The 16,797-nt window shown below is 33.2% G+C and overlaps 1 protein-coding gene across 1 annotated transcript in view; it reads right to left on the bottom strand.

Moving 5' to 3' along the window:
* The window catches only part of Nrk (Nik related kinase), a 132,887-nt gene that overhangs the window by 24,910 nt on the left and 91,180 nt on the right, over positions 1-16,797 (bottom strand). The window contains exons 12-19 of the mRNA XM_027933308.2: positions 16,718-16,781; positions 15,002-16,175; positions 12,952-13,059; positions 9,365-9,441; positions 8,019-8,113; positions 5,142-5,239; positions 3,792-4,159; positions 2,240-2,555 (exon numbers count right to left, since the gene is read on the bottom strand). Coding sequence (XP_027789109.2) covers positions 2,240-2,555; positions 3,792-4,159; positions 5,142-5,239; positions 8,019-8,113; positions 9,365-9,441; positions 12,952-13,059; positions 15,002-16,175; positions 16,718-16,781 — 2,300 coding nt within the window. The remainder of the gene's footprint in view (positions 1-2,239; positions 2,556-3,791; positions 4,160-5,141; positions 5,240-8,018; positions 8,114-9,364; positions 9,442-12,951; positions 13,060-15,001; positions 16,176-16,717; positions 16,782-16,797) is intronic.

Here is a 16,797-nt window from a genome sequence, read left to right as displayed (position 1 = left end):
TACCTTTCCTATCCTCTACTATCCCCCCTCCCCTCCCCTCCCCTCCCATCTTCTCTCTCTACCCCATCTACTGTAATTCATTTCTCTCCCTTGTTTTTTTCCCTTTCCCCTCACATCCTCTTATATGTAATTTTGTATAACAATGAGGGTCTCCTTCCATTTCCATGCAATTTCCCTTCTCTCTCCCTTTCCCTCCCACAGCTCGTCCCTGTCTAATGTTAATCTTCTTCTCATGCTCTTCCTCCCTGCTCTGTTCTTAGTTGCTCTCCTTATATCAAAGAAGACATTTGGCGTTTGTTTTGTAGGGATTGGCTAGCTTCACTTAGCATAATCTGCTCTAATGCCATCCATTTCCCTGCAAATCTCATGATTTTGTCATTTTTTAGTGCTGAGCAATACTCCATTGTGTATAAATGCCACAATTTTTTATCCATTCATCTATTGAAGGGCATCTAGGTTGGTTCCACAGTCTTGCTATTGTGAATTGTGCTGCTATGAACATCGATGTAGCAGTATCCCTATAGTACGCTCTTTTAAGGTCTTCAGGGAATAGTCCGAGAAGGGCAATAGCTGGGTCAAATGGTGGTTCCATTCCCAGCTTTCCCAGGAATCTCCATACTGCTTTCCAAATTGGCCTCACCAATTTGCAGTCCCACCAGCAACACGGAAAGACATATGGACAGATGGACATGGGTAATTTTCCACTGATAACTACTATCCCATCAGAAAGTACTCACGGTATTTTCTTCCTGTGTTTCCCCCTTTTTTAATTTCCTTTATTGATTTCTTCCATAATTATTACATGTGTATCATGACCAGGCCCTAGGTTGACTTTGAGTTTGGATGAATTATTAGAAAAGTAACCAAAGACGGAGTATACACAGTTTCTTGCTTCTAATAGTTCATAATCTTGTGTGATAGACATCACTAAACAAATAACTAAGTTACAAAATTATAAGTACCAAAATGGAACTATATGTAAAATGCTTGCAAGCACAGAGGAGGTATTATCTAATACTGCTTTGGGGAATCAGAAATGACATTTGAGTTGAATCATAAAAGATGGCTAACTCAACAAATTAAGAATAGGTGAGAGGGCAGCCTTCTAGACAGAGGGGAAAGTTTGCACAGGGAACAATAATTCATGAAAAACAGCACAGCATCTTCAAAGCTATTTTGAGTGATAGGATAATATGCTAGTAAAGTAGATTGGCACAATATTTTCTTGTTCTGGAGTTCCACTTTAATTTTCAGATATCTAGATGCTGTGAATTTACCAAGAATTAATTCAAATACCATGTAATCTAGGAAATCTCTGGGAAAATTCCTATTGATATAGCATTAGTGAAGCTACACAAGTATTTTAAATCTATTTATAAAATCAATAAACATTGTTGAACTATAAAAATGACTAAACAGAGGACTTTACTTCAATTAAAATTTTATGTGTTACTAATTCCTTAAAAAATTAAACATGCACTTACATATGACAAAGTAATTTCACTCACAAGTATGGACATCAAAAGAATGAAAAGTAGATACTCAAAGAGATACTTGTATACCAACATTCAAAGAAGCTTATTCAACGTAGCCAGAAAGTGGAAACCAAACACAATGTGGTAAATACATATGATGGAATATTTTTTATCTGTGTAAAGTAATGAAATTCTGATATATACTATAAAATAACCCTGAAAATATTATGCTAAGTAAAATAAGCCAAAGACGAATGAACAAATATTGTGTTTCAATTTATATAAGATACCTAGAGAGAATGTAGAATACAGGTTACCACAGACTGAGGGGATGGACTGGGATTTAACTGCTAAGAAAAATAAAAATGTAATAAAATTGGATACTGGTGAAGTTTGAACAATATTGTGAATGTTCTTACTTTCACCAAATTGTAAATTTAAAATAGTTAAAAATGTAAATTCTGTGGTATGTATTTTACAATAAATATAATTTTCCAGAAAAAAAAATTGTATGTGTTAACAGACACTACTTTGAATATGTGGTTTGAGTAAACAAAGCAAACAAATAAAAGACATTTGTCCCCAGAAGTAAATAGAAGCCTCCAAATTAGTAGCAAAGACACCCACACACCTGTAATTTAAAAATATTTAAGGCTCTGGGTTGAAGGTTAAAATCTATTTGGAATATCTGGAAATGTCACATATCACATTCAAAAAATATCCTCAAAATGAAAGGAGTTTCTCTTTTTAAAATGGTGCATTACCTCCTGTTGATGTTCAAAGTCCTGGAATACAGGTCTCTCCAATCCTAGATCCTCTATCTCTGAATAATTTTCTCCTCCACTGTGTCCAGGTGCTCCATAATCATTATTGGCCCAACTGACTCCCTTACTTCCATTACTCCTGCTACCTCTTCCATGTCCTTCCTGGTCTCCAATGGCTGCATTGTCCCCATTGGCTGCACTTCTTCCATGGCTTCTATTAGCTCTATAGAAGCCATAGCCTCTGGTGGCTCCTTGATTTCCATCACTTGCATCACTACCTTCTTGCATGAACCTTCCATCTCTGCCATAGCTTGCCCTGATAACAAGGGAAAATGAGTGAAATAAGGCCACCAAATAAAAACACATTTTGAGAGTGAACAAATGAAATAAAATTAAAATTTATCTTATACATTATATCTACCATGTCCAGGCATGTTTTAGGTCTATGTGATACTATTGGTGTGATATAGACAAGAAAAATGCCTGTGTCCTGTTAATCTTAAATATTGAACTAACACCACAGCACTGTCAATGACTTAGCTATACGTGAACAAAAGAGGGAAAAAATTTTTATTCTTTGTTAGGTATATGTATTAGGTTAGAAGAATAAACATGTATTTGTTTCTTAAATAATAAACTGTTTCATGCATTAGAAACTTCAGAGAGATGTGAATGATCAATCCCATATCTTTGGCTTAATACAATATATTTGTAAAAAATTTTCTTGCAATATATCAAGTTTAAATAATATACTAATTTAAAATATTATCTGGTTTTCTAACACATGTAAAGTCTGCTTAGTTAAAAAAAATCTCATTGGTCAACTGTTCCCATCAGGAAGTTCCAGAAATATAAACCTAGTATTTTACAGAACTAAGATAGTCATTTAATTATTTTGTAAAAACGCCATCCTTCAGAAAATATTGCAATGCTCTTTTTTTTTTTTTGCAGAAGAGACAACATTAAATATATGTGCATGGAGAGATTCTAAAAGTAACGTTATGTTACAATGGAAATTTTGATAGAATTTTAGTTGGAAAAAATCAAATGATCTCTTGGTAATTTCCCCATTAATTAACCATAAGAATCATCATGTTAGTTTTGTTATATAGATGACACTATCTCAGCTGTTTGAGTAATGAATAGCTGTGTTTGAAAAAATATTAGAAGCATTCATTTTCCCCACTTTTCATGCCCATTGTAGTTTTACAGGGTAGAAAGATTTTTTTCAATATTTTTATTGGTACATTTTATCACACACAATAGTGGGATTCATAGCTTCAGTGGCATTAATTTTAATGGAAACAAATAACTCCAGTTATAAATAAATAAACTAATAAATACTTGTTTAAAAAATAATATGCAAATAATGAAAAATTAAGCATTCTGCATTAAACCAATTTAAAATATATTGCTGAAGATCAAACCATGTACTAATATGTAAATGAAATTAACTAATACTTTTGATAATACATCTTAAAAATAAACCAGAGATGCAAATATATCTGAAGTTATAAAACATGGATAGTGTAAGTAATCTAGAAAAACCAACCTTGACCAATTAGGAGCATCATCATAATTATCATTTATGTCATCACCAGATACATCCCTGTTGTCACCAACATCATGGGCTTCACAGACACCAGTTGCCTGATCAACCTGGTTATCCAAGTCATCATTGCCAAAGGCATGGTCATAGGTATCTTCATAAGCATCATTAGAATCCTCATCATTGCCATCAGTATCAGCACCAGCATCATAGAGTTCAACATAATCACCATCCTCTTCAGGTGGCTGAATGACAGGTGCAGGAGTTAACCAATCATTCCGGAAGATTTCAGAGAGTGCATTATAGCCCACCCATTCATTTGTCAAGTACACAGGGGGTGATATTTTTCCTACTTTAAATCCATCTGGAACCTGTGTGCACAAGAAAGGTTAATGTAGTCTCTAGTAGTCTTTCATTTTCTTTTAGATTGTGAAGTTTCCATGCTAACAACAGTTTAAAAAAATATTCTCAATTGGAACAAAGATGTTTGCTCACTAGATATAGCCAAGATTTTAGTGAAGATTCCAAAACCCAAACATCAGGCTGTGATTATTAGTGCAGTTTCCAGATCACACAGAGCAAGATTTACTCACTTTGTTTTTTGTATTACTCCTATTTGTCTGCTGAGGAGTAGATATTTACATTTGATGCTGGAGAGCAGAACAGGTGAATTGGAGCTTTATGAACACATTTTCCTTTTGTTTTATTCCCTGATGTTGGGATTAATGTGTCTTGAAATCAGTAGGTTAATTTCCCAGCTTTCATTTTACATTCCTTAGGTTATCTTAAATTATTTCAAACACTTTTTAAAGAGTAAATTAATATAAATTCACCTCTTGTGTTTAGTAGGTGACATATAGCAACTGTTTGGTATAGATATGTGTATGCTAGAGTAGGAGTAACTATAAAAATGAAATGATCTGTAAGCTTACTGCAAAATAAGTTTAAAGATTTTTAATTTATGCAATCAAAGAATACTTTATACTTTACTAAGTATTTTATTTTTTTTATATTGTCCCAATACCCAAAGAGTGCTGTTAAAACTTAGACATCTAATTCTTACCCCTTACTTTGAGATCTATGCTTATCTGCTTACTACCCTTCTCTGTCCAATATGTTCTGACAAAAGAAAAGTGAAGATAAAATAGTGTCTGATCAATTAAGGATTTTTCATTTAATTTTTAACTTCTAAATTTTGTATTCTGAATGTTCCCATAGTAAAGAAAATCATTTTCAAAACAATACAAAATTAAACTCTTTAACCTTTCCCTCCTTAAGTGAGTATGATAAAATGTACATCAAAACAAATTAGAAATTAAGAACAGATATAAATGTGGTAAGATGGACACCTACATGGACATCAATTAGCAACTTCTGATCAATAGTAGAATAAGGTGGTGATGACTGAGACCTCCTCCCAATCACAGGACTCTCCTCCTCAGAAGATGATTCTATGGAATTCCAAAAACATGTTAGTAATAGTGATGATTACACTGATTGCCTTCATTTGTTAGTATATAAGTTCAATTCCATGTTTTTCTTGTAGCCTCTGTAATTCCATTCAGGAAATATCACCTGATAAATACTCATGGGCCCAGAATCCTAAGATTTATTTTCTTATGTAGGTATGTATGTATGTACTAGGGATTGAACCCAGGGGTGCTTAACTACTGAGTCACGTCCCCATCCCTTTTTCTTTTTTAAAAATTTGTTCTAATTAGAACATGACAATAGAATACATTTTGACACATTGTACACAAACGGAGCACAACTTCTCATTCTTGTACCATCCCTTTTTTAAAGTATTTTATTTAGAGACTGTATCTCACTAAATTGCATAGGGCCTTGCTAAGTTGCTGAGGCTGGCTTTGACTTTGTGATCCTTCTGCCTCAGAGTCCCAAGCTCTACCATCAGAAGCAGTAGTAGGCTCAAATATTATTCCATCTGTAGACTCACATGACATTTTTGTTTTCAATATTTGATGTACACTTTCTTAAATATTTCTCCCTAACCATGTAAGGTTTCTGTCTCTCTTCTATGTAAGAATGGTAACTAGATTGATACATTTTTAAAAAAATGAATGTTGGGGTTACCACTGGCCTCACATACTCATCTAGAAGAAAAAGAGACCAACAGTGTATTAGATAATGATAGACTGGCCAAAACTCTCAGGAGTTGATTGTGCAATCTTAAGCCCCTCCAATGTTCACCGAGAGATATATCTTCAACTATTTCAATAGAGTTGAAGAGTCAACTACTGAAAAGAGACAAAACTTCACCCTTTCTCCAAAGCTGGGAACTTTCTATATGAGTAGATCTGTGTAGTAGATCTTTCTGCAATGATAGAAATGTTCTATAACTTCACTATTCAATACGTAGCCACTGGTCACATATGAATATTGAATACTTGAAATGTGATCAGTATGCCTGAGAAGTGAACTTTTAAAGTTTATTTTTCTTTTCAGTTTTCATTTTAATTGCCACAAGTGGCTAGTTGCTTTCACACTGGACAGCTAAACTCCATAGGATAAATATTTCCATTTAAAACACAAATTTATACAGGTTAAAAGTCTAGCTTTTGACATTAATTTTAAAATCTAGTGAAAATATTTAAAAGGCTCAAAAATACATATATCTGGATGAGCATATTCAGAAAAAAGTTTCCCTAAGGGAACATTCAGGTCACTATTTATTGTTTTTGTGTACTAGAAATTAAACACAAACACTACTGCCCCTCTTTTATTTATAGCCTTAGTATATACAGCCAAAGTGTAGCCACTACAACTCCGAAAAGCACACATTTATAAACACTGCTGTCTTTTGAGAACATTATAACAAACTCATCTTACAATGTATATCCTTATTTTCTGGCATTGTAATTTTCCCATTTATTATTTTTCTACAGAAGACTATTGTTTTGAGTCTTTTGGTCTGGCAGTAGACTAAATAATAAGTTTGGGTCAGTGTCTTATGATTTTGAGGCACACTTGTATAGTAAGGTCATTTCCTCTGTGATGAAACCTATAATCTCATGGGAATATCAAATGGTCTATGTAGTAAATAGAATAATATAACAGAATTTTTGAATTGAAAAGACATTTAACTATTATCTGCATAGATGCTATTCTCTCCTCCATCCTACCAATATTCATGACTATTGTGGTGCTTAATCCAACATTTATTTCAAAGAGGCAACATAAATAGACCCTAAATTTTTAGTTGTTTATCTAGTAGTAGTAAAGTTAGCCCTAGTTGAGCCAGAAAGATAAGATTCTTATAAAAAAAAATCCTAAAATCACTCCTCATTAGGCTTATATTACGTATAAGAACATAGTATTTCTGCACAAGAATAATTTAAAATAATTTTGTCACTATATGCCTCTTAAGGTGAAAAATGGGGTTTTTAATTTCAGATCTTTGAACATTTGGTTTTAGATGTTCTTTTTATATTAACATTTTAATAAAATCTGTATGCACATTTTATACGATCTGAAGAGAAACCAGAGTATGTATGCACATTTTAAAAGATGACTTAGGGACTTGTTCAGGCATTTCCCACTTGCTTAACTTACCTGGCTTTTTTTTTTTAAACTTTGTAATGCCAGATTTTATGACTCAAGGCATAACTTTTGGTTTTGTTTATCACATTCCTCAAAACTATAATTTATTTAAACTCTCGAAAGCACATGTTAAAATACTTGTTTGAAATTCATATCACAAATTTTGACTTTATTTTATGAATTGATTAATTTTTCATGTATTCTGAATGAAACTATCAATTTGTAACATTTAAAAATATTTGTGAGGTATTATGTATATCATATTTTGGGGAGGTGAAATAACAAGCTGACAAAACACACTCTCACAACTATTCCTGCCAGTATTGTAAAAGTTGCCTATAAATGTTAGCTTGGAGATGCATGTCTCAAGTTCCATTTCCATCATTTTGACACCGGATATAGTAACTAAATAAAGTTAAATTATCTACCTCCGCAGAAATATTCCTAACTACTACTCAACTGCTAAAATACATTTCAGAAAAATACTTCTACTTCTCAAAAGACACCAATGACCACTGAATGATCAAATCCAAAGGCCTATTCCTACTTTGCCTCCCTTATATTTTTTATTCACTCTGTAATGAAATTCTTCTTTCTTGACTTCTGAAATATAAATTGTTAACCATTAACATTATGTTTTGACTGTTGAAACTTTGTGTTTTGAATCACCTGATGCTTCTGGGCAAATTTGAAGATTTTGTGAACTCCTTTGTCTGATGTCAATGGTCTGCTGAGCTTCTTCCAAAAGAGATGGTGGAGGAACACTAAAGAAAAGATGGAAAAGCATGTGCAATGTGCCAACATTCATAAGGGGAATGTACAACCTTTCATAAGGACCAACAAAATAGTCATATATATATATATATATATATATATATATATATATATATATATCATACTGAAGAGAAATCGAGTATAAGTAATCTTTTTCAACTTCCAATTTTCTCCAAACTTGTTACATTATCGAGAACAGAGAAATGATTTTTGAAACAGAAAAAAAACACGTTTCCATATAGCCCCTTTCCTTCACATGCCATATTTATTTCTTAACATTTGTATAAACTTTCTTTAAGGTACTATTCAGACATTATTACCTGAGAAACACAGTGAAAAACTTACAATGTTTAACATGGTAAATCTATTAAGTTATTAATATGTCAAATATTCTACTATTATTTCTTGATTTCAAATGCTTAGAGCTTACATTTAATGCACTATTCATGATTTAGATGGGTGGATAGAAAGGGAGGAAACTTTAGTCCTTGCTATTCAAATTCAAATATCATGCTACATTGCTACATGTTATAGTCACTTTGGCTTTTCTATATGGGAAAGGTATGTATGTATATGTATATGTATCTGTGATATACATACACAACACATATATATATATATATATATATATACATATATATGTAGATATTATAATATATATATATATATATATATATATATATATATATATATATATAAATGATCTTTGAAAATTACTAAAGATCACGAATAGTACAAAGATAAAAATATAGGGACTGGTGTCAATGTCACATATGATATCTTATTCATAAAATATTGAGTCTTAGATAAAATTTTGTCTCTAAAGTCATTTTCGGGCTTGCCCATTCTGTGGCATTAGCTTCTGCAGATGGGGATAAGACTTGTGTGTGTTTATCATGTAGTACATGCAAGAAAACTCACTTGAAATTTCAAGTTATTTGGTTGCCAATTACTAATTGAAAATTGACAAATGATTCAAATAATTGTTTTATTTATATTGTGGATTTTGCTAGCTAATTATCAACTAAATGATATGGGGACTGGAGTATGACCAAATGTGAAAGATGTAGTTATTGAATCATTGTAGTTAAGTTTTAAATGTGGGACAATCATGACAGTGCTGGTGATGTTGTCATTGATATTTTAGTTTTTGTTTCACATAGCACTTCGTGTCAAATAAACAAAGTTTACTTTTCCATGTGATAATCATGAATAACTTGAATACAAAATCAGACACATACCTTGAATTGAACTTGACACGGTGTGGACGTTGTGGACGTTCCTGGTTATAAGGCACGGAAGCTGGCATCTCTTGGACCTTGAAGACACAATGTAATTCTTAGGTAAAATTCTCAATCATAAATTATTTGAGTTACTAATTTAAAAAATGCCATTCTATATATATATATATATATATTTGTTCACAAAAATATGACTTACAAAATATAATTTTTATAGATAGTTTCTATTTTCATAGTTATTTATAGTACAACATTGGAACTGCTTAGCTGTAATTTCTTTTTTTGGTACTGGGGATTGAACCCAGGGGCACTCAATCACTGAGCCACATCCCAAGCCCTTTTTGTATTTTATTTAGAGACAGAGCCTCACTAAGTTGCTTAGGGCCTCATTAAGTTGCTGAGCTGGCTTTGAACTCACGATTCTCCTGACTAGGCCTCCTGAGCTGCTGGGATTATAGGCATGCCCCACCACCCAGGTTAATTTCAAATGATTCCTTTGAATTTTACTATACAAACAGATTCTTGAGAGCATATTATCAAAATCACTCATTTTGTTGTTGGGGAATCTGTATCCCAAAGAAGGAAAATGGCTTTTCTAAGAATATTGCATGAAGTCAAAGAAATATCTAAAATCAGAATGCAGGCCTCCCAACTCTTAATTTAGTTTTTTTCCATGTTATCACATTAATTTTTTATATCAAGTCCATACTTCTCACTCAAATTTAAGAATTTAAGTTAAAATTTCTTACATGTTTAAGCTAATCCTAGATTTTGAAATGCTGTCACACATACATGCACATCATTAAAATCTCTCAAAAATCAAAATTGTCTCACTTTTAAAAGTCCTTTTTTAATTTTACAATTTGTACTGTCATAATCAGTATTCCAAATACTTTTGCTTCTCAATAAATTTGGATTTTACTATTTATAAATCCATCCAATACAGCAAAACACTCAAGAAAGGGCACATATAATGAGCCAGTTTTCATCACATCAATGAGGCAAATTTACTTTCTGCCAATATTGGCAGAGAGGGCCATGAAATGTTTCCTTGCTTCATGCAGTTTTATATACCTAGGTTTCTACTCACAATAGTTTGTAGCTACTCAAAATATAGATCATTCTGTCATGCAACGAGAACATCACACTAAATTCTTTAGAAAGGCAATTTCAACATTTTACACTTTAAAAAAATCTAGCATTTTCATGCTGATAAAATCACTCTATTTTCTAGAAACTGTAGTAGCTTTAGTATACTATTTTTCACTGTGAAGTGACTTTTTCAAGGCTGTTTTTACACTCCAGCAGACAGATTGATGAAAAATGAAAAATCTTATCAATCTTCCACATGTTTTACTAATGAGTGTTTCCAAATATAACCAGATGTTTGGCAGTATGAAGTTTAAATGTCTACCTGACAAACTTTTTATACCTTCAGTACAGATAGCTGGAGTCATATTGACCCAATCTAATCCTTTTGGTTTTATGAAGGTGATCTCAAGAGGTTTATTGTATTGAATTTTAGGTATATATGTATGTATGTATATATTTGAGGCAGGGTATTGCTGTGTTGTCCAGGCTGGCCTTGAGCTCTTGGACTCAAGTGATCCTCCCACCTCCAAGCAGCATGCTTTATCACGTCCAGCTTAAGAAGTTTATTGACACTCTTAAACCAAAGGCCAAAATCACTCAAAACAGATATGGCTCAAAGTGGCAAACACAAGGCCTAATATGAGCTGTCTATGTCTGGTCTAATAAATGGGAAGAGGAGCATTATTAGTAAAAATGGCTTATAATATATTCTCAAATAAACACAGCTCATTAGATTCCCTGCTTACAGTCTCATACTTAAATAGTTACCTAAGAGTATAAGGGAACTCATTTGCTAATACAGTGAAGAAAACATATTGCCTCTTCTCATTAAATAATACAATCTACTTCTGCAAATGATTCGTATCTATAAATAAATATTTTAACTATTCACTTCAGAGGAAGGTTATTATTGGGGAATTATATTTAAAAGGTGAACTTTCCATGAAAGACTTCATAATAGACTCCTATGAAGCCTCTTTTGCTAATGAATATCTTACGCTAATTAGGAACAACAATGATGCTCCTGATTCACCATCAACAGAGTGGGAGTTTATGTTCTTTACATATTCACCCAATCCATCTTAGTGACTAAGACTTTTTAGATGTCTGGCTGTTAGGAACACTGGCAGTGATAACACTACCTTGTACACATAAGAACTGAACTTACCACACTGGCCTCACCAAATCATGTGCTAATTAGGATACTGTTAATGAAGTCATGGAAACAGAAGTTAACCTGGATGCTAGAATGAACTAATTATTCCCATAAGTGTGAGGAAATAAATCACAGATTAAATTATCCAAACTCTGTCACAAACGGTATCCCAGAACAGATACAATCAAGGAGAAAGTTATGCCTATTTATGTTATCCACATTTTTATGAGCAATATTTCTACTTAAGGAATGACTGACAAACTATGATCTTTCAAATTATGGGCATTTTGTAGACATTTTATTTTAAATGAGTGAAATAAGCCTGTTGATTTAAAAAAATGATGCTATTTGTTGGTGATGATAAAATTTAAGTTTTCACAAGAAAATTACAATTTTTCAACTTATATCTGCCACTGAGCACTTGACAGCTTACAAATACTCAATTATATTCATGATGAAATTGCTAATGATATTAACATTTTTTTTTCATATTGTATAATTAAACATGCAAGCATTTGGGAAGATCAATACAGGCAGTTAGCCAATATTTTCCAACTGACAAATGCATAAAGTGAAAATTCATGCATAAGCAAAACATCTAATTCCAGCACAAGATAGACCAATGCATTTTAATATTACTAATTATACAGAATTTCATTGATATGTCTTTAGATTTCATTTCTTTAGTTTTGGTATATCAAAGAATATGCACAATAGTTTGGGATATCTACAAAAAGTCTCCCTTTCCAACTATCTATATGTGAGAAACTAGATTTTATTCAATATACTAGAACTAAAACATCATATGACAACAATTAAATGCAGAAGCAGATATGAGAACCCAGCTGTTTTCCATTAAACAAGATAAATTAAAGAACTCTGCAAAGAAATAAAATGGTTACATCTCTCAAATTTTGTTTTAGAAAATATAAATATTTTTCATCAAAATTTATTTATTATATTAACATGTAATCATTTCATTATTTTTGAAATAAATTAGTATATATTTAATTATTTTGTTTTAATTTCTACTGTTAAATATTGAATAATATACTCTATATGATAAACAAAAGCTTTTCGGAGTGCTCAATATTTAAGATTATAACAGTTTCTAAGACTAAAAAGTTTAAGAACCAGGACTGGGGTTATGACTCAACAGTAGAACGCTTGCCTAGCATGTGTGAGGTGCTAGGTTTGATCCTCAACACCACACAAAAATAAATACATAAAATAAAGATATTGTATCCAACTACAACTGAAACAAAATATTTTAAAAAGTTTAAGAATCACTGTTATATGCTCCTCCTAATGTCATAGAAATTCATTTTGAGAAATTTACCTCATCTTCTCTAGGGTTTGGATCATGTTGCTGTGATGGTTCTATTTGTACTTCTGCCTGAATTGAATGAAATACTTCATCATTGTCTGATGATTCATCTTCTTTGTCCTTTGAAACAAAAAGTAGCATAAATATTTTAATTTTTGTTAAAATACAAACAAAAGTAACAACTGCATCATCATAATATACAGTTGAAAAGATTAATTTCCAAATTTTAAAAATGATTTAAACCAGTAGTTTCTAAGAGTTTTGAATTAGGATCTCACTTAAAATCTGAGGAATGCTACAAATTGTCCATAGAAAACTTCATATAGAAACAGATTTGCATATGTTTTCAGGGGGATTGCTAACCTACTGAAGCTCATCTGTGGGATCCAGATTAAGAATTTCTGCTCTAAGCCTTGATTAACTCATAATCCTCAATAAAGCTTTGCATTTACTAAACTGTTAGAAACTCCAACGTTTGGTCATTTTGAGTAATGAAAGATCTATCTGTGGTATAAAGGTGTTAAAGTTCCTGCCTAATTGATCTCCAAGAATTCAGGATATTTTTTTTTTCTTTTAGGTCAATCAGTATTATCCCTTCAAGTCAAAGAGGGTAATGAACACATGTGTTTTTTTTTTTGTGTGTGTGTGTGTTTGTGTGTGTGTGTGTGCGTGTGCGTGTGCATGTGTGTGTGTGTGTGTGTGTGTGTGTGTGTTTTCTGATGGTGAGCCGAAGCATCTACAAATGCCTCTAAATTTTAAACTAAATTTCAGGTATTTCAAAAGACCTATGACTTCAAGTATAGGTAGTTTCAATACTTTTCTTTTGTGATTTATTAAGGATCATACAAAAAGATTTGAATGATTGTTCAAGATGCTAGGGTCATGGGATTGGTATCTATTATTTATTAACTTTTCCTTCTATTATAAAATGGCTTCTCACATATATATGAAAACAATATATGACAATAAGTATGTGTTATGTTGGTGATACCCAACTTTTGAGAGATAAATAAAGGTGTGTTTTTTTCCCACTAATGAAAGCCCATTATATCTTCAGTGGTTAACAGCGTTCATTGAAAATATTAGCATGTTAGAGGCTTTAATTTCTGGGAAATATCACCATTCCAGACTCATACTTTTCCTTCTCCATCTGCTTTCTTTCTCTTTATATTCTAGGAGTTAGAAGGCCCCATTTTGGCCTTTCTTTTGCTGCTTTTACTTTATTTCATGCTAAACATGCCAGGGAATTAGCATTTGTTCAATTGATTCCATGTGCACAAACCTAAAGAATTCTTATGTAGATATTCAGACAAGGTTCATTTGTAATTACCACATGAATTGTTATTAGGTAAGTGGAAGTAGATAACAGTGTTTAATTTAGTATCATCACAGTAATTCTTTTACATAAATGGGGAAAATAGAAAGTATTAGAAAACAACTGTTTTTCTAATCTTGTCTAAAATCATTAATTTGCTTATCAAGCTCACAAACTATTATCATTAAAGTTGCCAAATTAAATTCAACAGCTCCATCAAATTGCATTCATTTAAATTATAAGCTTTTGAAAGAATGAAGATTTATTCTTAAATAAGAGATGTTAACACAATGTATTGCATATTTCAAAAGGGTGCAGAGACCAAGTTATAACTTGTTTCATGGTCTGTGCAGTTATACCATTGATTAATTTTGCAAAATGGGTGGTAATTCTTTTTAAACAAGTCATAAACCTGGTAAATACTGTCTACAAAATGTTTGGGAAACTACTTTTCCTTCTCATTATAATATGTACAAAATTTGTATTCATTTATTCACACAGTCTAGCATTCCACAGCAAGAAAGAACAAATAAAATAACTTCAGGGATAGAGAAATATAAAACACGTATCTTTGAAATTTAAATTACGAAAGTAATGTTTAAATATCAAAATATGCATATAGTATCTCTTTACTGGTTAAGGGGATACTAATTAGAAAACAAATAATTATATTTTATTTGGTTTTACAAAGGAAAAAAATCAAACATAAGAATTTTTCAATCAGTTAAAAATGCCAAGCACTCTTACATTTTCAACTTGTCTCAATTCCTCCTCATGCTGATTAAAGATGTCCTCCCATCTGCGTTGGCGCCTTTGCCTGCAAGCTTCTAAATCTGAGAGTTCAATTTCTTCATGTTTCCGTGATGACTTTATCCTAAACCTCTTTGGTGACAGTCTTTTTGCCAGAGCTTGTCTTAGACTAGAAACTTTTGATTTCTTCTTCCGAGCCTGTTCTGGTTGAGAGTAAAACATGTTTGATGACAGGTTTTCCATCAGGGTTTGCAGCAGACCAAGTGGCTTTGAATTATCTGAGTTTGGTGCTCGGAGCAAGTCTCTTGATAGTCCTTCTATCAGTGCTTGAACTGAGTCAACTGCCTGTGAGGGCTCTAGTGCCCAGCCCTGTGCCTGAGAGGACCCTTCATTTTGCTCTCCTATTGGAACGAGCACCTGAGTATCCAAATGTAGTGGCAACAGCACATGGTGGTTCTGTGACAGTAGAGGCAGGAACACCTGGGCATGTACTCTCAATGACTCAGGTTCCTCCCCCTCTGCCTCTGCCTGTGCAGGCTCAGCAGCCTGTTCCTGTACCTCTGGCTGTTCAGGTGCCTGGTTTTGCTCCAGATGCTGTTCAGGGACCTGATTCTGCCTCTGCTGTTGTCCAGCAGCCTGGCCCTGCCTTTGCTGTTGTTCAGGAACCTGATTGTGCCCATGAAATTCCTCTGGCACCTGATCTAGATCTTGAGGCTGTTCTGATGCCTGGCTCTGGATGTGGGCCTGAGTCTGCTGCTCTTTGGGTTCTGGGGTGTGAACCTGTAGAGGCTTAGGAACCTCATCCTGAGCCTGTAGTGGCATGACCACCCGGACTGCCCTCCGAAGTCGTGGAGGTGCCTTCATCTGCATGTGCAAAGGCTTAGATGACTTAGACTTAACTTGAGCCTGTAGTGGCATAAACACCTGAGCTGCCCCATGTAGTCGTTGAGGTGCCTGAGCCTGCCCTTGTAGAGGCCTACGTGCGTTGTCCTGAGCCTGTAGTGGCGTAAATACCCTGGCTGCTCCCTGTAGTTGCTGAAGTGCCTGGATCTGTGGCTCCTCTTGATCAGGTAACCACCTTGGCTGAGAAGGTTCTCCATGCAGGACTCTAAGTGGTCTGCATCTGCTGCTGGTTGGCAATCTCAGAAGCTCATGAGTACAAGAGGGCCCTCTGAAATAAACAAATGATTGCCACACAATTCGAAACTTTAGTGGAATGGAGTCATTCAAGGAACTATTATTTTAAAATATATTTTCTATGAAAATATATATTTTCAGTAAATCTTTGTGGAATCATTATTGTAACATCTGAACTATCTTTTTGCAAACATTTATAATGCTTAATGTATTAAATTATTAGTGGAGTCTGATAATATACTTTAAAAATATCTTTTAATTATACATGTACAAAATATCTTTATTTTGTTTATTTATTTTTATGTGGTCCTGAGGATGGAACCCAGTGCCTTACATGTGCAAGGCAAGTGCTCTGCCATTGACCACAACCCCAGCCCTGATAATATACTTGATTATTCTATTACCACTTATTAAGGTGTCATTGAGTAGTCATGAAAATTCTCAACATTTCCACTCAATATCTCATTGAAACAGAGATCTGGCATATAGTTGTTCTGAGTAAAAGGCAACAGTATGGAATCAATTGCCATGTGTAAATTGCTACCATAAAATATATATGTAATTTGTTTAACACACCTGAATCTTCTCATGGTGTACTGTTCCTTAATAGCTTCTTCTCTTTCAAAGACCAGAGGTATCCCTTTTTTATGAAAGAG

The sequence above is a fragment of the Marmota flaviventris genome, chromosome X (assembly GCF_047511675.1).
Source record: "Marmota flaviventris isolate mMarFla1 chromosome X, mMarFla1.hap1, whole genome shotgun sequence".
NCBI lineage: Eukaryota > Metazoa > Chordata > Mammalia > Rodentia > Sciuridae > Marmota > Marmota flaviventris.
The sequence above is the reverse complement of the archived record's forward strand: the minus strand, read 5'-3'. Positions and strand labels throughout refer to the sequence as shown.